Source organism: Loxodonta africana, chromosome 18 (genome assembly GCF_030014295.1).
Source record: "Loxodonta africana isolate mLoxAfr1 chromosome 18, mLoxAfr1.hap2, whole genome shotgun sequence".
In the NCBI taxonomy this organism is placed as follows: Eukaryota; Metazoa; Chordata; class Mammalia; order Proboscidea; family Elephantidae; genus Loxodonta; species Loxodonta africana.
The window spans coordinates 82,023,990-82,042,983 of NC_087359.1; the positions used below are offsets into that span (position 1 = coordinate 82,023,990).

An 18,994-nucleotide genomic window follows, 5' to 3' on the forward strand; every position below is an offset into this window, starting at 1 on the left:
ACTGTTTGTCAGAAAGACTGTCCTTTCTCCATTGAATAGCTTTTGCTACTTGGTCGAATGTTGTTAGTTGCCATCAAGTTGATTCTGACTCATGGCGGTGCCATCTGTGCAGAATAGAACTGATGCCTAGGGCTTTTAAGGCTATGGAATTTTGGAAGTAGATTGCCAGGCCTACCTTCCAGGGCATGTGTCGATGGATTCGAAGTGTCAACCTTTTGGCTATGAGCCAAGTGCTTAATTATTTGAGCTACTCAGGAACTATATTTGTATCGTTCTATATTTGGGTTCTTTGTTCTGTTCCAGTGATGTATTTGTATATTTCTTTGCCAATACTATGCTGTTTTGGTCACTGTTCCTTTATGTTAAGTAGGGTAGTATAATTCCTCCAACTCTGTTCTTTAGTATTGTGTTGGCTATCCTGCATTTTATGCCTTTCCATATAAATTTTAAAATCAATGTGCCAGTACCCGCAAAATAACTTGATGAGATTTTAATTGATTGCATTGAATCTACAGATCAAGTTGACAAGAATTAACATCTTAAAGCTCCCTATTCATGAATATGGAACATCTCTTTGTTTATCTAGATCTTCTTTGATTTCTTTCATCAGAGTTTCGTAGTTTTCCTCATAAATTAGCTCTTACAAATATTTTAGATTTATACCTATATAGTTTATATGTTTTAAATTTCAAATTCAAATAGTTCATTGCTTGTACATAGGAAAGCAGTTGACTTTTGTGTATAACCTCGTATTCTTCAACCTCGCTGTAATCACCTATTGGTTCCAGGAGTTTTTTGTTAATTCTTTGGGATTTTCTACATAGTTATATGATCTGTGAACAAAGACAGCTTCATCTCTTCCTTCCCAGTCTGTATACTTTTTATTTCCTTTTCTTGTCCAGTTGCATTAGCTAGGACTTACTTTACGATGTTGACTAAGAGTAGTGAGAAGGTACATTCTTCTCTTGTTCTCAACCTTAAAAGGAAAACGTTTAATTTTTCACCATTAAATATGATGTTAACTATAGGTTTTTTGTAGGTGTTCTTTAGTTGAGGGAGTTTCCTCTATTCCTAGTTTGCTGAGAGTTTTTATATGTACAAGTATTGGATTTTGTCAAATCTATTTATATGATCATATGATTTTTCTTCTTTAGCCTGTTGATATGGTGGAGTACATTAATTGATTATTAAATATTGAACTATCCTTGCATACCTGGGATAAATCCCACTTGGTTGTGCTATGTAAATATTTTTATACAGTGTTGAATTTCTTTTCCTAGTACATTGTTGAGGATTTTTATATCTATGTTCATGAGAGATATTGGTCTGTAATTTTACTTCCAGGGATTATCTTTGTCTAGTTTTGGTATTAGGATAATGTTAGTTTTATAAAATGGGTTAACAAGTGTTCCCTCCACTTCTCAGAGTTTGAAAAGGATTGATGTTAATTCTTGAAATGCTTGATAGTATGTAGTATTCATCAGAGAAACCATTTGAACTTGATGCTTTCTGTGTTGGAAGGTTATTAATTGCTGATTCAATTTCTTTAATCGTTGGTTGTTGTTAGGTGCTGGTGAGTCAGTTCCCACTCATAGCAACCCTGTGTACAACAGAACAAAACATTTCCCGGTCCTGTACCATCCTCATGATCGTTGCTATGCTTCAGCCCATCGTTGCTGCCCCGTGTCAGTCCATCTCATTGAGGGTCTTCCTCTCTTTCCTGACCCTCTGCTTTACCAAGTATGATGTCCTCCTCCAGGAACAGGTCCCTTCTGATAATGTGTCCAAACTACCTGTGCCAAAGTCTTGCCATCCTTGTTTCAAAGAAGCATTCTGGCTGTACTTCTTCCAAGACTGATTTGTTTGTTTTCTGGCAGTCTACAGTATATTCAGTATTCTTTGCCAACACCACAATTCAAATGCATCAATTCTTCTATCTTCCTTTTTCAATGTCCAGCTTTCATATGTATATGAGGTGACTGAAAAGGCCATGGCTTGCGTCAGGCGGACCTTTGTCACCAAAGTGACATCTTTGCTTTTTAAAACTTTAAAGAGGTCTTTTGCAGTAGATTTGCCCAGTGTAATAAATCATTTTAATGTACATAGGATCAGTTGTGATGGTCTTTCATTTCCAATAATTTGTGGCTTCTCTTTTTTTTCTTGGTTAGCCTGGCTAGATCAATTTATTGATCTTTTTAAAGAATAAGCTTTTATTTTCATTGGTTTTTCTCTACTGTTTACCTGTTTTAAATTTCATTATTTTCTGCTCTAATTTTTATTATTTCCTTTCTTCTACTTGCCTTGAATTTTTTATTTTTCAAGTTTCCTAATGCGGAAGTTAGGTTATTGATTTGAGATCCCTCTTCTAACATATATATTCAGTGTGTAAATTTTTTTAGCACTGCTTTCTCACATTCCACAACTTAATGGTTAACATTGCTGCATCTTTAAACCAAAAAGTTTGAGAATCAGTGTTCTAACAGAACAACAACAAAAAAATTCAACCTAGTACATTGAAGAATGATAGAATGGGTAATGAAAGAGCAGCTGGTTCAGCTTGCTAAGATTTTAACTTTATAGAGTATATAAAGTATAATATTGACTGATTTCAAAATGTGTCATAGTGGTTAAGATCTATGGCTGCTAACCAAATAGTCGGCAGTTTGAATCCACTGGTCACTCATTGAAAGCCTCATGGGGCAGTTCTGCTCTGTCCTGTAGAGTCACTACGAGTTGAAATTGACTCCATTGCAGTGGGTTTAGTTTTGGTTTTATATACAAAGGAGCTTTTAGGTTAAAAAGTAAGAATACCAGAGGTAAAAATGTGCCAAAACAACCAAAAGGTAAAGGAAATAACCAAAAAAAAAAAAGTCTTGACTTCACTAGATACTACCTAAAATGTTGTGGAAGAAAGTCAAGTAAAGAATGAATCAGGTATTTCTTTTAAAAGTAAAACTTCTTATTCTAATCATTTGAATTACAATTGTAATAATAGGAGCAGCAGGCTGTACTTGCGTATCTAGAATGTTTTTTCTTTTTCAGAGAGATCTCAAGAAAACATAGCAAAATGTCCAATATTTGTTAAAACTCAGTGGTAGATGCACAGATGTTACATTTCTGTACATTTGGATTATTTTTAAAAATTAATGAATCCAATCATAGAGAGAAGAAACTGGGGATGTAGAAGATTATTGTATTAGAAGGGGGCAATGTTGCATAGTAGTGGTGAGACACTGCCTCTTCTGTAGCCATCACTGAAAGGATCTAGAGAAGGGTTAATACTGGCTAAGAAGGGACTTGGGTTGGCAGTAGAAAAACCCGTATACTGCTTATTACCTAATGCATGAATGTATTATACTGTTTGTAGAATCTTCTGAACACTTTGTTTGAAAGTATGGCTAGTGTCTCTCTGGGATTTTTTCCTTGCACTCCTGCTGGGAATATGTGGATGGATTTTTTAGCCTTCGGAATTTCACATAGCTATATGACTCTGACATTGAAAAACTGATTGTTTCTCTTGATTTAATTAATGCTTTAGGTTGGATCCTAAATGGCATACTCATATCTAAGCGAAAAATGAAAGACTAGGCATACTGGTGATTTTTAACAGTTGGGACAATAATAATTTATTTTCCTCTCTATGATGCTCTGCTTGAGGAAGATCTCACTGGGAGAGGCTCACAGCTCAAGTCAGGTGAAATATGGGCGCTGTCAGGGCTAGAGAACAGAGGATTGCCAGGCTAGGGCCATTGGTCTCGTAAGACAGAGGAGACCTTAAGTCTTATATTTAGCAACATAAGGTTATAAATATACTGAATGGCTAATGTTTTTCATTTAACTGTGCGTATACATTCTTACAGATATGTGACCCCAGTAGAAGGTTGAGCAGTGTAACATAAACATGTAGTTCACGTAAGGGAAACTACTTTTTTTTTTTTTTAATAAAAAAATTTATCCTCATTTTTTGTAAAAGAAACTCAGTGTTAACACCAACAATGAGGTGTTGCCTGTAAAAATTACATGATTTGTAATGCTAGTGAAGGAAGTTTATTACAGCATTACTAATAATACCAAAAATTAGAAATTACCTAAATGCCTTAAAATGGGAAAATTTTAAATAAATAAATTTATATAATATTAAACAAATATAACAATAGTGTTTTAATAGAATCATTAATAAAAATAATTTTAAAGGATTTGTAATAATTTATAATTATAGGGATATTTTCAGCTCATGAGTATATTAGGTTAAAAAAAAATAGGATCTGTAATTACATAGGGCTATCCTGGTTATGTTTATGTGCAGATATAACTACTTACAAACAGGTAATACTGAAAGTCGGTGTGCCAGTATACTTATTATCCCCAGCTGGTGGAATAATGAACAATTACTGTTTTTCTTAACATAATTTTTTGCATCTTCCACATGTCAAGGGACATGTTATTTTATTTAAAGAATATGTTAATTGGAGGGGGAAACAAGACTAGAGATTTGTAATTATTGGCTATTTCTACATGTATTTAACAAAACAAACAAAAAAAAAACCTTGCCTTTCTGACTCATAGCGACCCTACAGGACAGAGTAGAGCTGCCCTTCAGGGTTTCCAAGGAGCGCCTGGTGGGTTCAAACTGCCAACCTTTTGGTTAGCAGCCATAGCACTTAACCACTATGCTACCAGGGTTGCCTCTACATGTATAGTGATGACTAAAGGAACCATGGTGGCACAGTGTTTAAGTGCTCAGCTACTAACTGAAAGGTTGATGGTTTGAACCCACCAGCTACTCTATGGCAGAAAGATGAGGCAGTCTGCTTGTGGAAAGATTAGAGCCTTGGAAACCCTGTGGGACAGTCCTACTCTCTCCTGTAGGGTCCATATGAGACAGAATTGACTTCACAGCACACAACAACATGTTGTTAGGTGCCATCCAGTTGGTTCCAACTCATAGCGACCCTGTGTACCACAGAATGAAACACTGCCCTGTTCTGCGCCACCCTCAAAATTGTTGTTATGCTTGAACTCATTGTTGCAGCCACTGTGTCAATCCAGCTCTTTGAGGGTCTTCCTCTTTTCTGCTGACCCTTTTCCGGGGACTGATCCTTCCTGACAACATGTCCAAAGTATGTAAGACTCAGCCTCACCATCCTTGCTTGTAAGGAGCATTCTGATTGTACTTCTTCCAAGACAGATTTGTTTTTATTGGCAGTCCATGCTATATTCAATATTGTTCTCCAGCACCACAATTCAAAGGTGTCAGTTCTTCTTCGGTCTTCCTTATTCATTGTCCAGCTTTCGCATGCATATGATGCGATTGAAAATACCATGGCTTGGGTCAGGCGCACGTTAGTCTTCAGGGTGACATCTTTGCTCTTCAACACTTTGAAGAGGTCCTATCCAGCAGATTTGCCCAATGCAATGTGTCATTTGATTTCTCGACTGCTGCTTCCATGGGTGTTGATTGTGGATCCAAGTAAAATGAAATCCTTGACAACTTCAATCTTTTCTCCATTTATCATGATGTTGCTCATTGGTCCAGTTGTGAGGATTTTTGTTTTCTTTATGCTAAGGTGCAAGCCATACTGAAGGCTGTGGTCTTTGATCTTCATTAGTAAGTGCTTCAAGTCCTCTTCACTTTCAGCAAGCAAGGTTGTGTCATCTGCATAATGCAGGTTGTTAATGAGTCTTCCTCCAATCCTGATGCTCCATTCTTCTCCATGTAGTCTAGTTTATCGGATTATTTGCTCAGCATACAGATTGAATAGGTATGCTGAGAGGATACAACCCTGGCCACACCTTTCTTGACTTTAAAACACCCAGTATCCCTTTTTTCTGTCCGAACAACTGCCTCTTGATCTATGTACAGGTTCCTCATGAACACAATTAGGTGTTCTGGAATTCCCATTCTTGCCAATGTTATCCATAATTTGTTATGATCCACGGAGTTGAATGCCTTTGCATAGTCAGTAAAAAACACAGGTAAACATTCTTCTGATAGTCTCTGCTTTCAGCCAGGATCCACCTGGTATCAGCAGTGATATCCCTGGTTCCACTCTCTTCTGAATCCAGCCTGAATTTCTGGCAGTTCCCTGCTGATATAGTGCTGTAGCTGCTTTTGAATGATCTTCAGCAAAATTTTATTTGTGTGTGATATTATTGATATTGTTCGATAATTTTCGCATTCAGTTGGATCACCTTTCTTGGGAATAGGCATAAATATGGATCTCTTCAAGCCAGTTGGCCAGGTAGCTGTCTTCCAAATTTCTTGGCATAGACGAGTGAGCATTTCCAGCACTGTACCTGTTTGTTGAAACATCTCAATTGATATTCCGTCAGTTCCCGGAGCCTTGTTTGTGCCTTCAGAGCAGCTTGGACTTCTTCCTTCAGTACCACCAGTTCCTGATCATATACTACCTCTTGAAACGATGGAGTGTCAACCAATTCTTTTGGTATAATGACTCTGTGTATTCCATCCATCTTCTTTTGATGGTTCCTGCGTTGTTTACTATTTTCCCCATAGAATTCTACACTATTGCAACCCGAGGCTTGAATTTTTTCTTCAGTTCTTTCAGCTTGAGAAATGCTGAGCGAGTTCTTCCCTTTTGGTTTTCCATCTCCAGCGCTTTGCACATGTCATCATAATACTTTACTTTGCCTTCTCAAACCACCCTTTGAAATCTTCCGTTTAGCTCTTTTACTTCATGATTTCTTCCTTTTGCTTTAGCTGCTTGACATTCAAGAGCAAGTTTCAAGATTCTCTTCTGACATCCATTTTGGTCTTTTCTTTCTTTCCTTTCTTTTCAGTGACCTCTTGCTTTCTTAATGTGTGATGTCCTTGATGTCATTCCACAACTCATCTGGTCTTCAGTCTTTGGTGTCCAATGTGTCAAATCTCTTCTTTAGATGGTCTCTAAATTCAAGTGGGATATAGTCAAGGTCGTACTTTGGCTCTTGTGAACTTGTTCTAATTTTCTTCAGCTTCACCTTGAACTTGCATATGAGCAGTTGCGGATCTGATCCGCAGTCAGCTCCTGGCCATGTTCTGACTGATGATATTGAGCTTTTCCATCGTCTCTTTCCACAGATGTAGTCGACTTGATTTCTGTGTATTCCATCTGGTAAGTTCCATGTGTATAGTTGCTGTTTATGTTGGTGAAGAAAGGTATTTGCAATGAAGAAGTCATTGGTCTTGCGATCTCTGGCATCATTTTTCTATCACCAAGGCTATGTTTTCCAACTACTGATCCTTCTTTGTTTCCAACTTTCACATTCCAATCATCAGTAATTTTCCAGTGTATCCTGATTGCATGTTCGACCAATTTCAGACTGCCGTAGCTGGTAAAAATCTTCAATTTCTTCATCTTTGGCCTTAGTGGTTAGAGTGTAAATTTGAGTAATAGTCGTATTAACTGGTCTTCCTTGTAGGCATATGGATATTATTCTATCACTGACAGCGTTGTACTTCAGCATAGATCTTGAAATGTTCTATTTGGTGATGAATGCAACACCACTCCTCTTCAATTGCCATTCCCAGCATAGTAGACCATACGATTGTCTGATTCAGAATGGCAAATACCAGTCCATTTCAGCTCACTAATGCCTAGGATATCGATTTTTATTCATTCCATTTCATTTTTGATGATTTCCAGTTTTCCTAGATTCATACTTCTTACATTCAAAGTTCTGATTATTATTATTTCGATTATGTTTGTAGCTGTTTCTTCTCATTTTGAGTCATGCCACATCAGCAAGTGAAGGTCTCGAAAGCTTTACTCCATCCACGTCACTAAGGTTGACTCTACTTTGAGGAGGCAGCTCTTCCCCAGTCATCTTTTGAGTGCCTTCCAACCTGGGGGGCTCATCTTCCAGCACTATATCAGACAATGTTCCGCTGCTATTCATAAGGTTTTCACTGGCTAGTGCTTTTCAGAAATAGACTGCCTGGTCCTTCTTCCTAGTCTCTCATTCTGGAAGCTCAGCTGAATCCTTTGCACCATGAGTGACCCTCCTGGCATCTGGGTACTGGTGGCATAGCTTCCAGCATCACAGGAACACGGAAGCCCCCACAGTACGACAAACTGACAGACTCGTAAGAACAGCATAGTGACACCTAATTCCAGAAATCGTTCAAGTGTAACTTTTGATCAGTTTGGTGAATGTGATCCATGTATTAAAAAGGCCAGTGAGAAATTACCAAGAGATATTTCCTTGTACTTTCACTATTGATAAGTTAGCCAGAACAGTTGTCAGAAACACAGCACACAGTGTAGTGTGAGTGTATATTAACGTTTTACGTTATTTTAGATACGAAAAGGGGTTTTTTTTTCTAAGTTATTTAAATCATAAGTAATTTCATGATTTTTACTCCTTCAGACATCACGAAAGCCTCGTGAAGAGCGAGATGTGTCTCAGTGTGAGAGTGTAGCTTCCACTGTTTCTGCTCAGGAAGATGAAGATATTGAAGCTTCTAATGAAGAAGAAAATCCAGAAGATAGTGAAGGTATCTCAAAATTTTGAATTTCAGTTATGACATCTGCTAACCGAAATACGCAGTTTTTAACTTAGTCATTTGACTATTTAGAAATTGCTTTATTAAGGAAATGCGTATAGTGTTTTCATGGCTTAGAACTTTAGATTTAAATACAATGAATTTATTCATTCATTCAACAAATATTTAGTTACGTAGCAGCTATGATTATCCAGATGTTACAACCAGAAGAGCCTGAAAATGGCAGCCTTACTTTGGACACTAAGCATCACCAGCATCAATAAGAAGTCCGTGCACGTGTGTGATTGCCACATTCATTTGTTTAGTTGTTAATATTTCAACTACATTTTCTTTATTTTATTGCGTTGAGTTTGATTTATTTTATATTGCTACAAAGATTTACAGAAATCATATTTACGTTTTCATTTGAAAAAATTAATGACCCCAGATGCTCCATTAGAAAAAACGTCATCCCATGAAAGTTAAGAAAATAAATGAAGTCTTTTTTATTGCTTAAACAAATTACTGATGACTTTCTGAAGAAGTAAAGTGTTTTCTTGTTTTTTTGCTAGTTTTTTGCAAGTGAAAAAAAAGTACCTAATTTATTTCAATTTACATTGTTTCTAATGTTTCTGTAGATTTCTTTTGTAAATTACCTGCTTCTGAGGTGGGAATTTTCATGATACTTGTAGATCTTTATACATTAAACATGTTTCTGTTTTGTAAATGGTAGTTATTAAGAGCTGTGGCTGTTAACCAAAATGTTGGCGGTTTGAATCCACCAGGTGCTCCTTGGATACCCCGTGGGGCAGTTCTACTCCGTGCTATAGGGTCACTGTGAGTCGGAATTGAGTAGACAGCAATAGGTTTGGAGTTTTTTTTTTTTTTGGTATATTTTGTATAGTAAATGTTACCTTGGTAATTCTCTCTCTCGTACTCCACATGAGCAAATTTTAAATGTAATATTTAGAATCTAATTTTTTCTTCCTTTCTCCGTTGCTGCTACCCCGGACCCAAGCCATCTCCACTGCAGTACCCTTGATTGATTTCCTTGCTTCTCTTTGATTTGCTATATTTTTTTTCTTCCACACAGCAGCTAGAGTGATCTGCTTAAAATGTGAAGTAGAAGTCATTCCTCTGACCCAGGAGTCCTATATGAACTTACATTACTTGCACATTTTTGCCGAACAATTTTCTGCTTGTTCAGTCTGGCCCAAACCACACTGTCCTCTTTGCTTTCCCCACTCAAAGCAGCCTCACTTCAGGGATCTTTGCACTTGTTAATCCCTGTGGAATGTTCTTCCCCAAGATGGGCTTGCGGCTCATTTGCTCATTTCCTTTAGGTCTCTGCTCAAATGTCACGTTTCCCTTTATAAAGCCCTCTTACCCACTGCTTGCCTAGTTTTCTTATTTATTCACTGCACTTATTACCACCAGATATACCAGGTATTTATTTTTTAATTTTGTTATATTTTAGGTGAGGCTTTTTTTCTCTTTTTTTAATAATATTTTATTGTGTTTTCAGTGAAGGTTCACACAGCAGTTTAGGTTCCCACTTAGCAATCTGTACACAAAATGTTCCGTGACATCGGTTACATTGTTCACAGTGTGTAAACATTCTCAGTTTTTCCGTTCTGGTTGTTCCATTTCTATTAATCAAGCGTCCCTGCTTTATTACTTTCACTTACATTCTCATTTTTGTTTAAAAGTAATTGTTGGCCATTTGGTCTCATGTAGTTTTTTTGTTTTATGCTGCTTTAAGTGAAAGTTTACTGTTCAAGTTAGTTTCTCGTACCAAAATTTATATACACATTGTTATGTGACCCTAGTTGCTCTCCCTATGATGTGACAGTGCACTTTTTTCCACCCTGGATTTCCCATGCCCATTCAACCCCCTCCAGTTCCCCTCTGCCTTCTCATCTCACCTCCAGACGGGAGCTGCCCATTTAGTCTCATGTATCTACACTCTTGACAAATATCATTTTATGTCGTATAGTCCAACCTAATCTTTGTCTGAAAAGGTGGCTTCGGGAATGGTTTCAGTTCTAGGCTAACAGAGTCTGGGGGCCATGTCTTCTGGGGCCCCTCTAGTCTTAGTCAGACCAATAAGTCAGGCCTTTTTAGTAGAATTTGAGCTCTGCACCCAACTTTCCTCCTGCTTCGTTATGAGCTCTCTGTTGTGTTCCTTGTCAGGGTGTTCATTGGTGGTAGCTGGGCACCATCTAATTCTTCTGGTCTCAGGCTGATGGAGTCTCTGGTTTATGTGGCCCTTTCTGTTTCTGGGGCTCATATTTTCCTTGTGTCTCTGATGTTCTTTATTCACCTTTGCTCCAGATGGGTTGGGACCAATTGATACATCCTGATGGACACTTGCTAGCGTTTTAGACCCCATACACCACTCTCCAACGTGGGGTGTAGAATGTTTTCTTAACAAATTTTATTCTGCCAGGTGACTTAGATGGCCCCTGAAACCATGTCCCCAAACCCCCGCCTCTGCTATGCTGGCGTTTGAAGCGTTCAGTTTATTCAGGAAAACTTCTTTGCTTTTGGTTTAGTACAGTTGTGCTGACCTCTCCTGTGTTGTCTCTTGTCTTTCCCTTCACCTAAAGTAGTTCTCATCTACTGTCTAATTAGTGAAAACCCCTCTTCGTCCCTCCCTCCCCACTCTCGTAACCATCAAAGGATATTTTCTTCTCTGTTTAAACTACTTTTCGAGTTCTTATAATATTGGTCTCATACAATATTTGTCCTTTTGCAACTGACTAATTTCACTCAGCATAATACCTTTCAGATTCCTCAATATTATGAAATGTTTCACAGATTTATCATTATTCTTTATCAATGTGTGTTGTATTCCATTGTGTGAATGTACCATAATTTATCCATTCATCCATTGATGGGCACCTTGGTTGCTTCCATCTTTTTTGCTTTTGTGAACAGTGCTGTAATGAACATGGGTGTGCATATATCTGTTCGTGTAAAGGCTCTTATTTCTCTAGAATATATTCCAAGGAGTGGGATTGCTGTAACCTATGGTAGTTCTATTTCCAGTATTGTAAAGAAGTGCCAAATCGATTTCCAAAGTGGTTGTACCATTTTACATTCCCACTAGCAGTGTGTAAGTGTTCCATTCTCTCCACAACCTCTCCGACATTTATTATTTTGTGTTTTTTGGATTAATGCCAGCCTTGTTGGAGTGAGATGGAATCTCATTGTAGCTTTGATTTGCATTTCTCTAATGGTTAATGATCATGAGCATTTCCTCATGTATCTGTTAGCTACCCGAATGTTTTCTTTAGTGAAGTGGCTGTTCATATCCTTTGCCCATTTTTTCATTGGGTTATATGTTTTTTTGTTGTTGAGTTTTTGCAGAATCATGTAGATTTTAGAGATTGAACACTGATCAGAAATGTCATAGCTAAAAACTTTTTCCCAGTCTGTAGGTAATCTTTTTACTCTTTTGGCGAAGTCTTTGGATGAGCATAGGTGTTTGATTTTTAGGAGCTCCCAGTTATCTAGTTTCTCTTTTGCATTGTTGGTAATGTTTTGTATACTGATTATGCCATGTATTAGGGTTCCTAGCATTGTCGCTATTTTTTGTTCCACGATCTTTATCGTTTTAGATTTTGTATTTAGGTCTCTGATCCATTTTGAGTTAGTTTTTGTGCATGGAGTGAGTCATGGGTCTTGTTTCATTTTTTTGCAGATGGATATCCAGTTATGCCAGCACCATTTTTTAAACAGGCTATCTTTTCCACTTTTAACTCACTTTGGGCCTTTGTCAAATATCAGCTACTCATACGTGGATGGATTTATGCCTAGATTCTCAATTCTGTTCCATTGCTCTATCTATCTGTACCAGTACGAGGTTGTTTTGATTACTGTGGCTGTATAATAGGTTCTAAAATCAGGTAGAGTGAGGCTTCCCACTTTGTTCTTTTTTTTTTTCAGTAATGCTTTACTTACGTGGGCCCTCATTCCCTTCCATTTGAAGTTGGTGATTTGTTTCTCCATCTCGTTAAAAAATGTTGTTGGAATTTGGATTAGAATTACATTGTATATATAGATGGCTTTTGGTAGAATAGACATTTTTACAATGTTAAGTCTTTCTATCCAAGAGCAAGGTATGTTTTTACTTACATAGGTCTCTTTTGGTTTCTTGGAGTAGTGTCTTATAGTTTTCTTTGTACAGGTCTTTTACATCTCAGGTAAGATTTAATCCTAAATATTTTATCTTCATGTGGGCTACTATAAATGGTATTGATTTGGTGATTTCCTCTTCAATGTTCTTTTTGTTGGTGTAGAGGAATCCAACTGATTTTTGTGTGTTTATTTTATATCCTGATACTCTGCTGAACTCTTCTATTAGTTTCAGTAGTTTTCTTGAGGATTCTTTGGGGTTTTCTGTGTATAAGATCATGTCATCTGCAAATAGAGATACTTTTACTTCTTCCTTACCAATCGGGAGGTCTTTATTTCTTTATCTAGCCTAATTGCTCTAGCTAGGACCTCCACCACAGTGCTGAATGAGAGTGGTGATAAAGGGCGTCCTTGTCTGATTCCCGTTCTCAGGGGGAATGCTTTCAGACTCTCTCCATTTAGGATGATGTTGGCTATTGGCTTTGTATAAATGCCCTTTATTATGTTGAGGAATTTTTCTTCTATTCCTATTTTGCTGGGAGTTTTTGTCAGGAATGGGCATTGGGCTTTGTCAAATGCCTTTTGTGCATCAATTGATAAGATCATGTGTTTCTTGTCTTTTATTTATATGGTGATTACATTAATTGTTTTTTTAATGTTGAACCATTCTTGCATACCTGGCATGAATCCCACTTGGTCATGGTGAATTATTTTTTTGTTATGTTGTTGAATTCTATTGGCTAGAATTTTGTTCAGGATATTTGCATCTAAGTTCATGAGAGATATAGGTGTGTAATTTTCTTTTTCTGTGGTGTCTTTACCTGGTCTTAGTATCAGGGATATGCTGGCTTCATAGAATGAGTTTGGGAGTATTCAGTCCTTTTCTATGCTCTGAAATAACTTTAGTAGTAGTGGTGTTAACTCTTCTCTGAAAGTTTGGTAGAACTCTGCAGCGAAGCCATCTGGGCCAGGGCTTTTTTTTATTGGGAGTTTTTGAATTACCTTTTCAATTTCTTCTTTTCTTATGGGTTTATTTAGTTCTTCTACCTCTGTTTGTGCTAATTTAGGGAGGTAGTGTGTTTCTAGAAATTCATCCATTTCTTCTGGGTTTTCAAGTTTTTTAGAGTATAATTTTTCATAGTGATCTGATATACGATTCTTTTAATTTCAGTTGGGTCTTTTGTAATATCGCCCATCTCATTTCTTATTCAGGTTATTTGCTTTCTCTTCTGTTTTTCTTTTGTCATTTTGGCCAATTTGGTTTATCAGTTTTTGTGAATTTTTTCAAAGAACCAGCTTTTGGTCTTGTTAACTCTTTCAATTGTTTTTCTGTTTTCTATTTCATTTAGTTCTGCTCTAATTTTTATTATTTGCTTTGCTCTGGTGCCTGAGTGTTCCTTTTGTTCTTCTCTTTCTATTTTTTCAAGTTGCAGGGTTAATTCCTTTCTTCTTTTTGGATGTGTGCATTTATTGATATAAATTGACCTCTGAGCACTGCTTTCGCTGTGTCCCAAAGGTTCTGATCGGAAGTGTTTTCATTCTCAGTGGATTCTGTGAATTTCTTTATTCCATTTTTGATGTCTTCTAAAACCCAGTCATTTTTGAGCAGGGTGTTGTTTAGTTCCCAAGTGTTTGATTTCTTTTCCCTGCTTTTTCTGTTATTGATTGATTTCTACTCTTATGGCCTTACGGTGAGTGAAGATGCTTTGTAATATTTTGATGTTCTGGAATCTGCTAAGGCTTGCTTTATGACCTAATACGTGGTCTATTCTAGAGAATGTTCCATGTGCTGTTGGGTGGAGTGTTCTGTATATGTCTGTGAGGTCACATTGGTTGATTGTGACTTCTAGATCTTGCGTGTCTTTATTGAGCTTCTTTCTGGGTGTCCGGTCCTTCATCCAAAGTGGTATGTTGAAGTCTCCTAATATATAAACGTGGCACTGTCTGTCTCACCTTTCAGTGCTGTTAGAGTTTGTTTTCTGTCTCTTGCAGCCCTGCCATTGGTGCATAAATATTTAATATGTTTATGTCCTCTTGGTATATTGTTCCTTTAATCATTATATAGTGTCCTTCCTTATCCTTTGTGGTAGATTTAACTTTAAAGTCTATTTTGTCAAATTAATATTGCCATTCCTGTTCTTTTTTGATTGTTGTTTGCTTTATATATTTTTTTCCATTCTTTGAGTTTTAGTTTGCTTGTGTCTCTAAGTCTAAGGTGTGTCTCTTGTAGGCAACATATAGACAGATCCTGTTTTTTTTATCCATTCTATCACTCTCTGTCTCTTTCTTGGTGCATTTAGTCCATTTACATTCAGTCTAAGTATGGAAAGGTATGAGTTTAGTGCTGTCATTTTGATGTCTTTTTTGTGTGTATTGTTGTCAGTTTGTTTTTCCCATTTAATTTTTTGTACTGAGTAGTTTATCTTTACATACTGTCTTTTCCTCTTATTCATTGTTGTTGATTTTGCTTCTGCTGAGTCTCTGTATTTTGTTTTGGTGAGTAGGATTGTTAGTCTCTTTTGTGGTTACCTTAATATTTACCCCTATTTTTCTAAATTTAAATCTAACTTTTTATTTATTTTGCCTTGGCTTCCTCTTTGAATGAAAGATCTATGACTACATTTCTTATTCTCTCTTTATTGTTTTAACGTTGTCTTCTTTTACGTAATGACATCGCTGTTTCCCTGTTTCAGCGTTTTTTAAAATATTTATTTTTGTGATTTTGCTATGTGGGTTCACATCTGATTGCTCTGTCCAGTGTTCTAGTCTTGGGTTGATATCTGTTATTATTGATTTTCTAACCACAGAACTCCCTTCAATATTTTTTGTAAGTTTTGGTTTGGTTTTTACGAATTTCCTAAACATCTGTTTACCTGGAAATACCCTAATTTTGCCTTATAATTGAGAGACAGTTTTGCTGGATATATGATTCTTGCCTGGAAATTTTTTTCCTTCAGTGCTTTATATGTCATCCCATTGCCTTCTTGCCTGCATGGTTTCTGCCAAGTAGTCCGAGCTTATTCTTATTGAGTCTCCTTTGTAGGTGAGTTTATCTGTCCCTAGCTGCTGTTAAAATTCTCTCTTTATCTTTGGTTTTGGCAAGTTGATTATAATATGTCTTGGTGACCTTCTTTTTGATTTACCCTATGTGGAGTTCGATGAGCATCTTTGATAGATACCTTCTCATCTTTCACGATATCAGGGAAGTTTTCTGCCAACAAATCTTCAACAATTCTCTCTGCATTTTCTGTTATCCCTCCCTGTTCTGGTATTCGTAGGTTATTTCTCTTGATAGAGTTTACTTGATTCTTAGGTTTTCTGCATTTTTTAAAAATTCTTTTATATGATTTTTCTTCAAATATTTTGGTACATAGTGCATTCTTTAGTCGTACCAATTCTGCCTTCCACTTGCTCAGTTCTCCTCCACTAACTTTCTATTGAGTTTTCTAATTTTATAACTTTATTGTTAATCTCTGAATTTCTGATTGCCCTTGCAACTTATTAAATTATCATTATGTTCTTGAATACCCTTTTTAATTTCTTCAACTGCTTTATCTTTGTGTTCCTTGGCTTGTTCTGTGTATTGCCTGATCTCCTTCCTGATGTCTTGAAGAGTTCTGTATATTAATCTTTTGTATTCTGCATCTGGTAATTCCAGGAAGCCACCTTCTTCCGGAAGATCCCTTGATTCTTTCCTTTGAGTGCTTGTTTAAACGATCATGGTCTGCTTCTTTATGTGATTTGATATTGACTCTTGTCTCCGAGCCTTCCATAAATTATTTTATGTTTGCTTACTGTATTCCTAGCTTTTTGCTTTGTTTTGTTTTAATCTGCCCAGATAGGTTCCTTGAGTGAGGTAGCTTGATTATTTTTGCCCTTGAAGCTCTAACATCCTGTCACCAGATGGCCAGAGCTGTTATCAGGTATATGAGCCTAGGAGTCCGTTCACTTTTCTTGTTTGAATTCAGCTCAGGTGTCCAGGTAGTTGGTCATTAAGTGTGTGGTACAGTCTCTTTCCTACAGTCTTAGAGGGGCAGGCATGATTCGCATAGGTACCAGTATCTGGTTGCATCAGGGAGTCACGCTCTGAACAAGGCAGGGGGGCTGACAACCGTCCCTGAAGTGTCCGTGAGGAAAGCACATCCTCGTTCCCTGGAGCACACAGGTGGGCGGGTTCTGCAGACAGACCATGGGCACCCAATGCTTTTGGTTGTAAGGATTCAGAGGTACCAGTTATCCTTGGACCCCTGTCGCGGGTGGCTGAGTGACCTGAGTGGAGCCACCATCCTTACCACCCTGATTCGGGTAGGTGAGGACCCTGTGTAATAGGCAAAGCAGTGTCATACATCAAACACCCACCTCTCCACCTCACATCTGAAACAAAGTTGCAGTCTGCCAACAAGGGCCTGTTCTGAAATAGGCCGACAGAGGTCCACCCAGGGGAGAATAGTACTCAAAGTTCACAGACCATTTATGCCTGGGCAGGAGCTGCTTCTGTCCTGAGCTCCCCAGGTCAGTGGTGCTGTCAGATCATCTTTTTTCCAGTTGTGAATTTATTCCTTCTGCAAGGCCAGGAGAAAGGCTCAGTGCACGCAGCAGGACCTATCTCAGGCCCAAGAAAATCGGCAGCCACTGAAGCTGGCTTGGGGGCTGTGGATGCAGGAAAATACATGCAAGTACTTAGCTTTTGCTGAGAGTGCCATTGTTCTCTGGTTCCGGAGGTGTGAGCGGTCTGTGCGGCTGGCTGTTTCTCCCTAAGGAAACTGGGGCCAAATGCTACCACCAGCCTCTGCAGTCGTTCCCTGGGTTGGACTCCTGGCTATTCAGGTCTGGTAACTCCCCTCCGCTTCTGATCTGTCTCTCCCTCCCCCTGGCACTTAGTCCGTTTCCTAAGTTTGCCTTTGATGTTCAGGGCTCGTAGCTTGTCATAAATATAATGGTTTCACTTGTTTTTATGGGTCTTTGTTGCAAGAGTGTTCACCGGAAGTGTCTGACTGCTCTGCTATCTTGGCTAGGCCCCAGAACATTTTCTTAGGAAAGTTTATTATGCCAGTTGACCTAGATGTCCCCTGAAACCATCGTCTCATCTCCAGATCCCTGCCCCTGCTACTCTGTCCCTCGAAGTATTTGGTTGTATTCAGGAAACTTCTTAGCTTTTGGTTTAGTCCAGTTGTGCTGACTTCCCCTGTATTGTTTTTTATCCTTCTCTTCACCTATGAAAGATAATTCTTGTCTCCTGTCTAGTTAGTTAATATCCCTCTGCCTCCCTCCCCACCGTTGTACCAATCATACAGATGATTTTTTTAAAGGAGCATGGCACTCACAGGTGATGTTCTTTATTTTCTGAGCCAATCTGTTGTGTAGCTAAATGGTGACCTCATTCTAGTTCTGGTTCAGGGTTTAAAGAGTGTCTCAGGGCAGTAGTCTCAGGGAGTCCCCCAGTCTCGACCAGTCCAGTAATTGCTGGTTTTTGGTTTTTTTCTCCAAGGAACTTGAGGTTCTGTTTCACATTTTTTCCCATTCTGTCACAATCCATCTATTGTGACCCTGATCAGAACATTCTGTAGGGGTAGCTGGGCGCCATCTAGTTCTTCTTGTCTCAGGGTAGATGAGGCCATAGTTCCCTAAAGTAGTTTCTTCCCTGAGTCTTTGGTTTCTTTCTCTTTCGCTTTGGACTACTTGAGACCAGTAGTTGATCTCTGATGGCTGCTTGCAAGCTTTTGAAACTCTAGACACTACTCACCAAACTAGTATGTAGAACGTAAACTATATTATGCCAGTTGACCTTGATGTCCCATGAGATTATGGTCCTAATCCTTGAAAACTAGAAAACCAATCCTGGAAGGAGTTTGGTTATGTCTAAGAAGTATCTATAACTGTGCTCCCTATTTGCTTTTTTATGTATATGAATATATGTGCGTATAATCATAAATATATATACACACACGCGTACACCTATATAAAACCACTAACCCACTGCCGTTGAGTCGATTCCAACTCATAGCGACCCTATAGGACAGAGTAGAACTACCCCATAAGAGTTTCCGAGGAGTGCCTGGTGGATTCGAAGTGCCGACCTTCTGGTTAGCAGCCATAGCACTTAACCACTATGCCACCAGGGTTTCCTATATATAGAGAGAGGGACGCATGTATATACTCACATAGACATATCTATGTACACATATGTCTGCATACATACCTATATACCTGCACATATATTTTCTGGTTGTTGTTGCTTAAGTTTCAAAATTATTTATGCCATAGCAATTACCAAAATGGCCTTTTTTATTGTGTACACTTTAGTGACATCATTTACCTTCCTCAAGCTGTGCACAGTTCTCCCTCTCTCAGTATCACCAAAATAAAAAT

At 38.0% G+C, this 18,994-nt stretch overlaps 1 protein-coding gene across 15 annotated transcripts in view; it reads left to right on the forward strand.

Moving 5' to 3' along the window:
• NCOR1 (nuclear receptor corepressor 1) overlaps positions 1-18,994 on the forward strand; it is a 251,600-nt gene that overhangs the window by 149,950 nt on the left and 82,656 nt on the right. For all 15 annotated transcript variants that reach the window (XR_010318467.1, XM_064271844.1, XM_064271846.1 and 12 more), the window contains one exon: positions 8,371-8,497. Coding sequence is in view for 14 of the 15 variants with exons in the window: in XM_064271844.1 (XP_064127914.1) it covers positions 8,371-8,497 (127 nt within the window). In the remaining variant the exon portion in view is untranslated. The remainder of the gene's footprint in view (positions 1-8,370; positions 8,498-18,994) is intronic.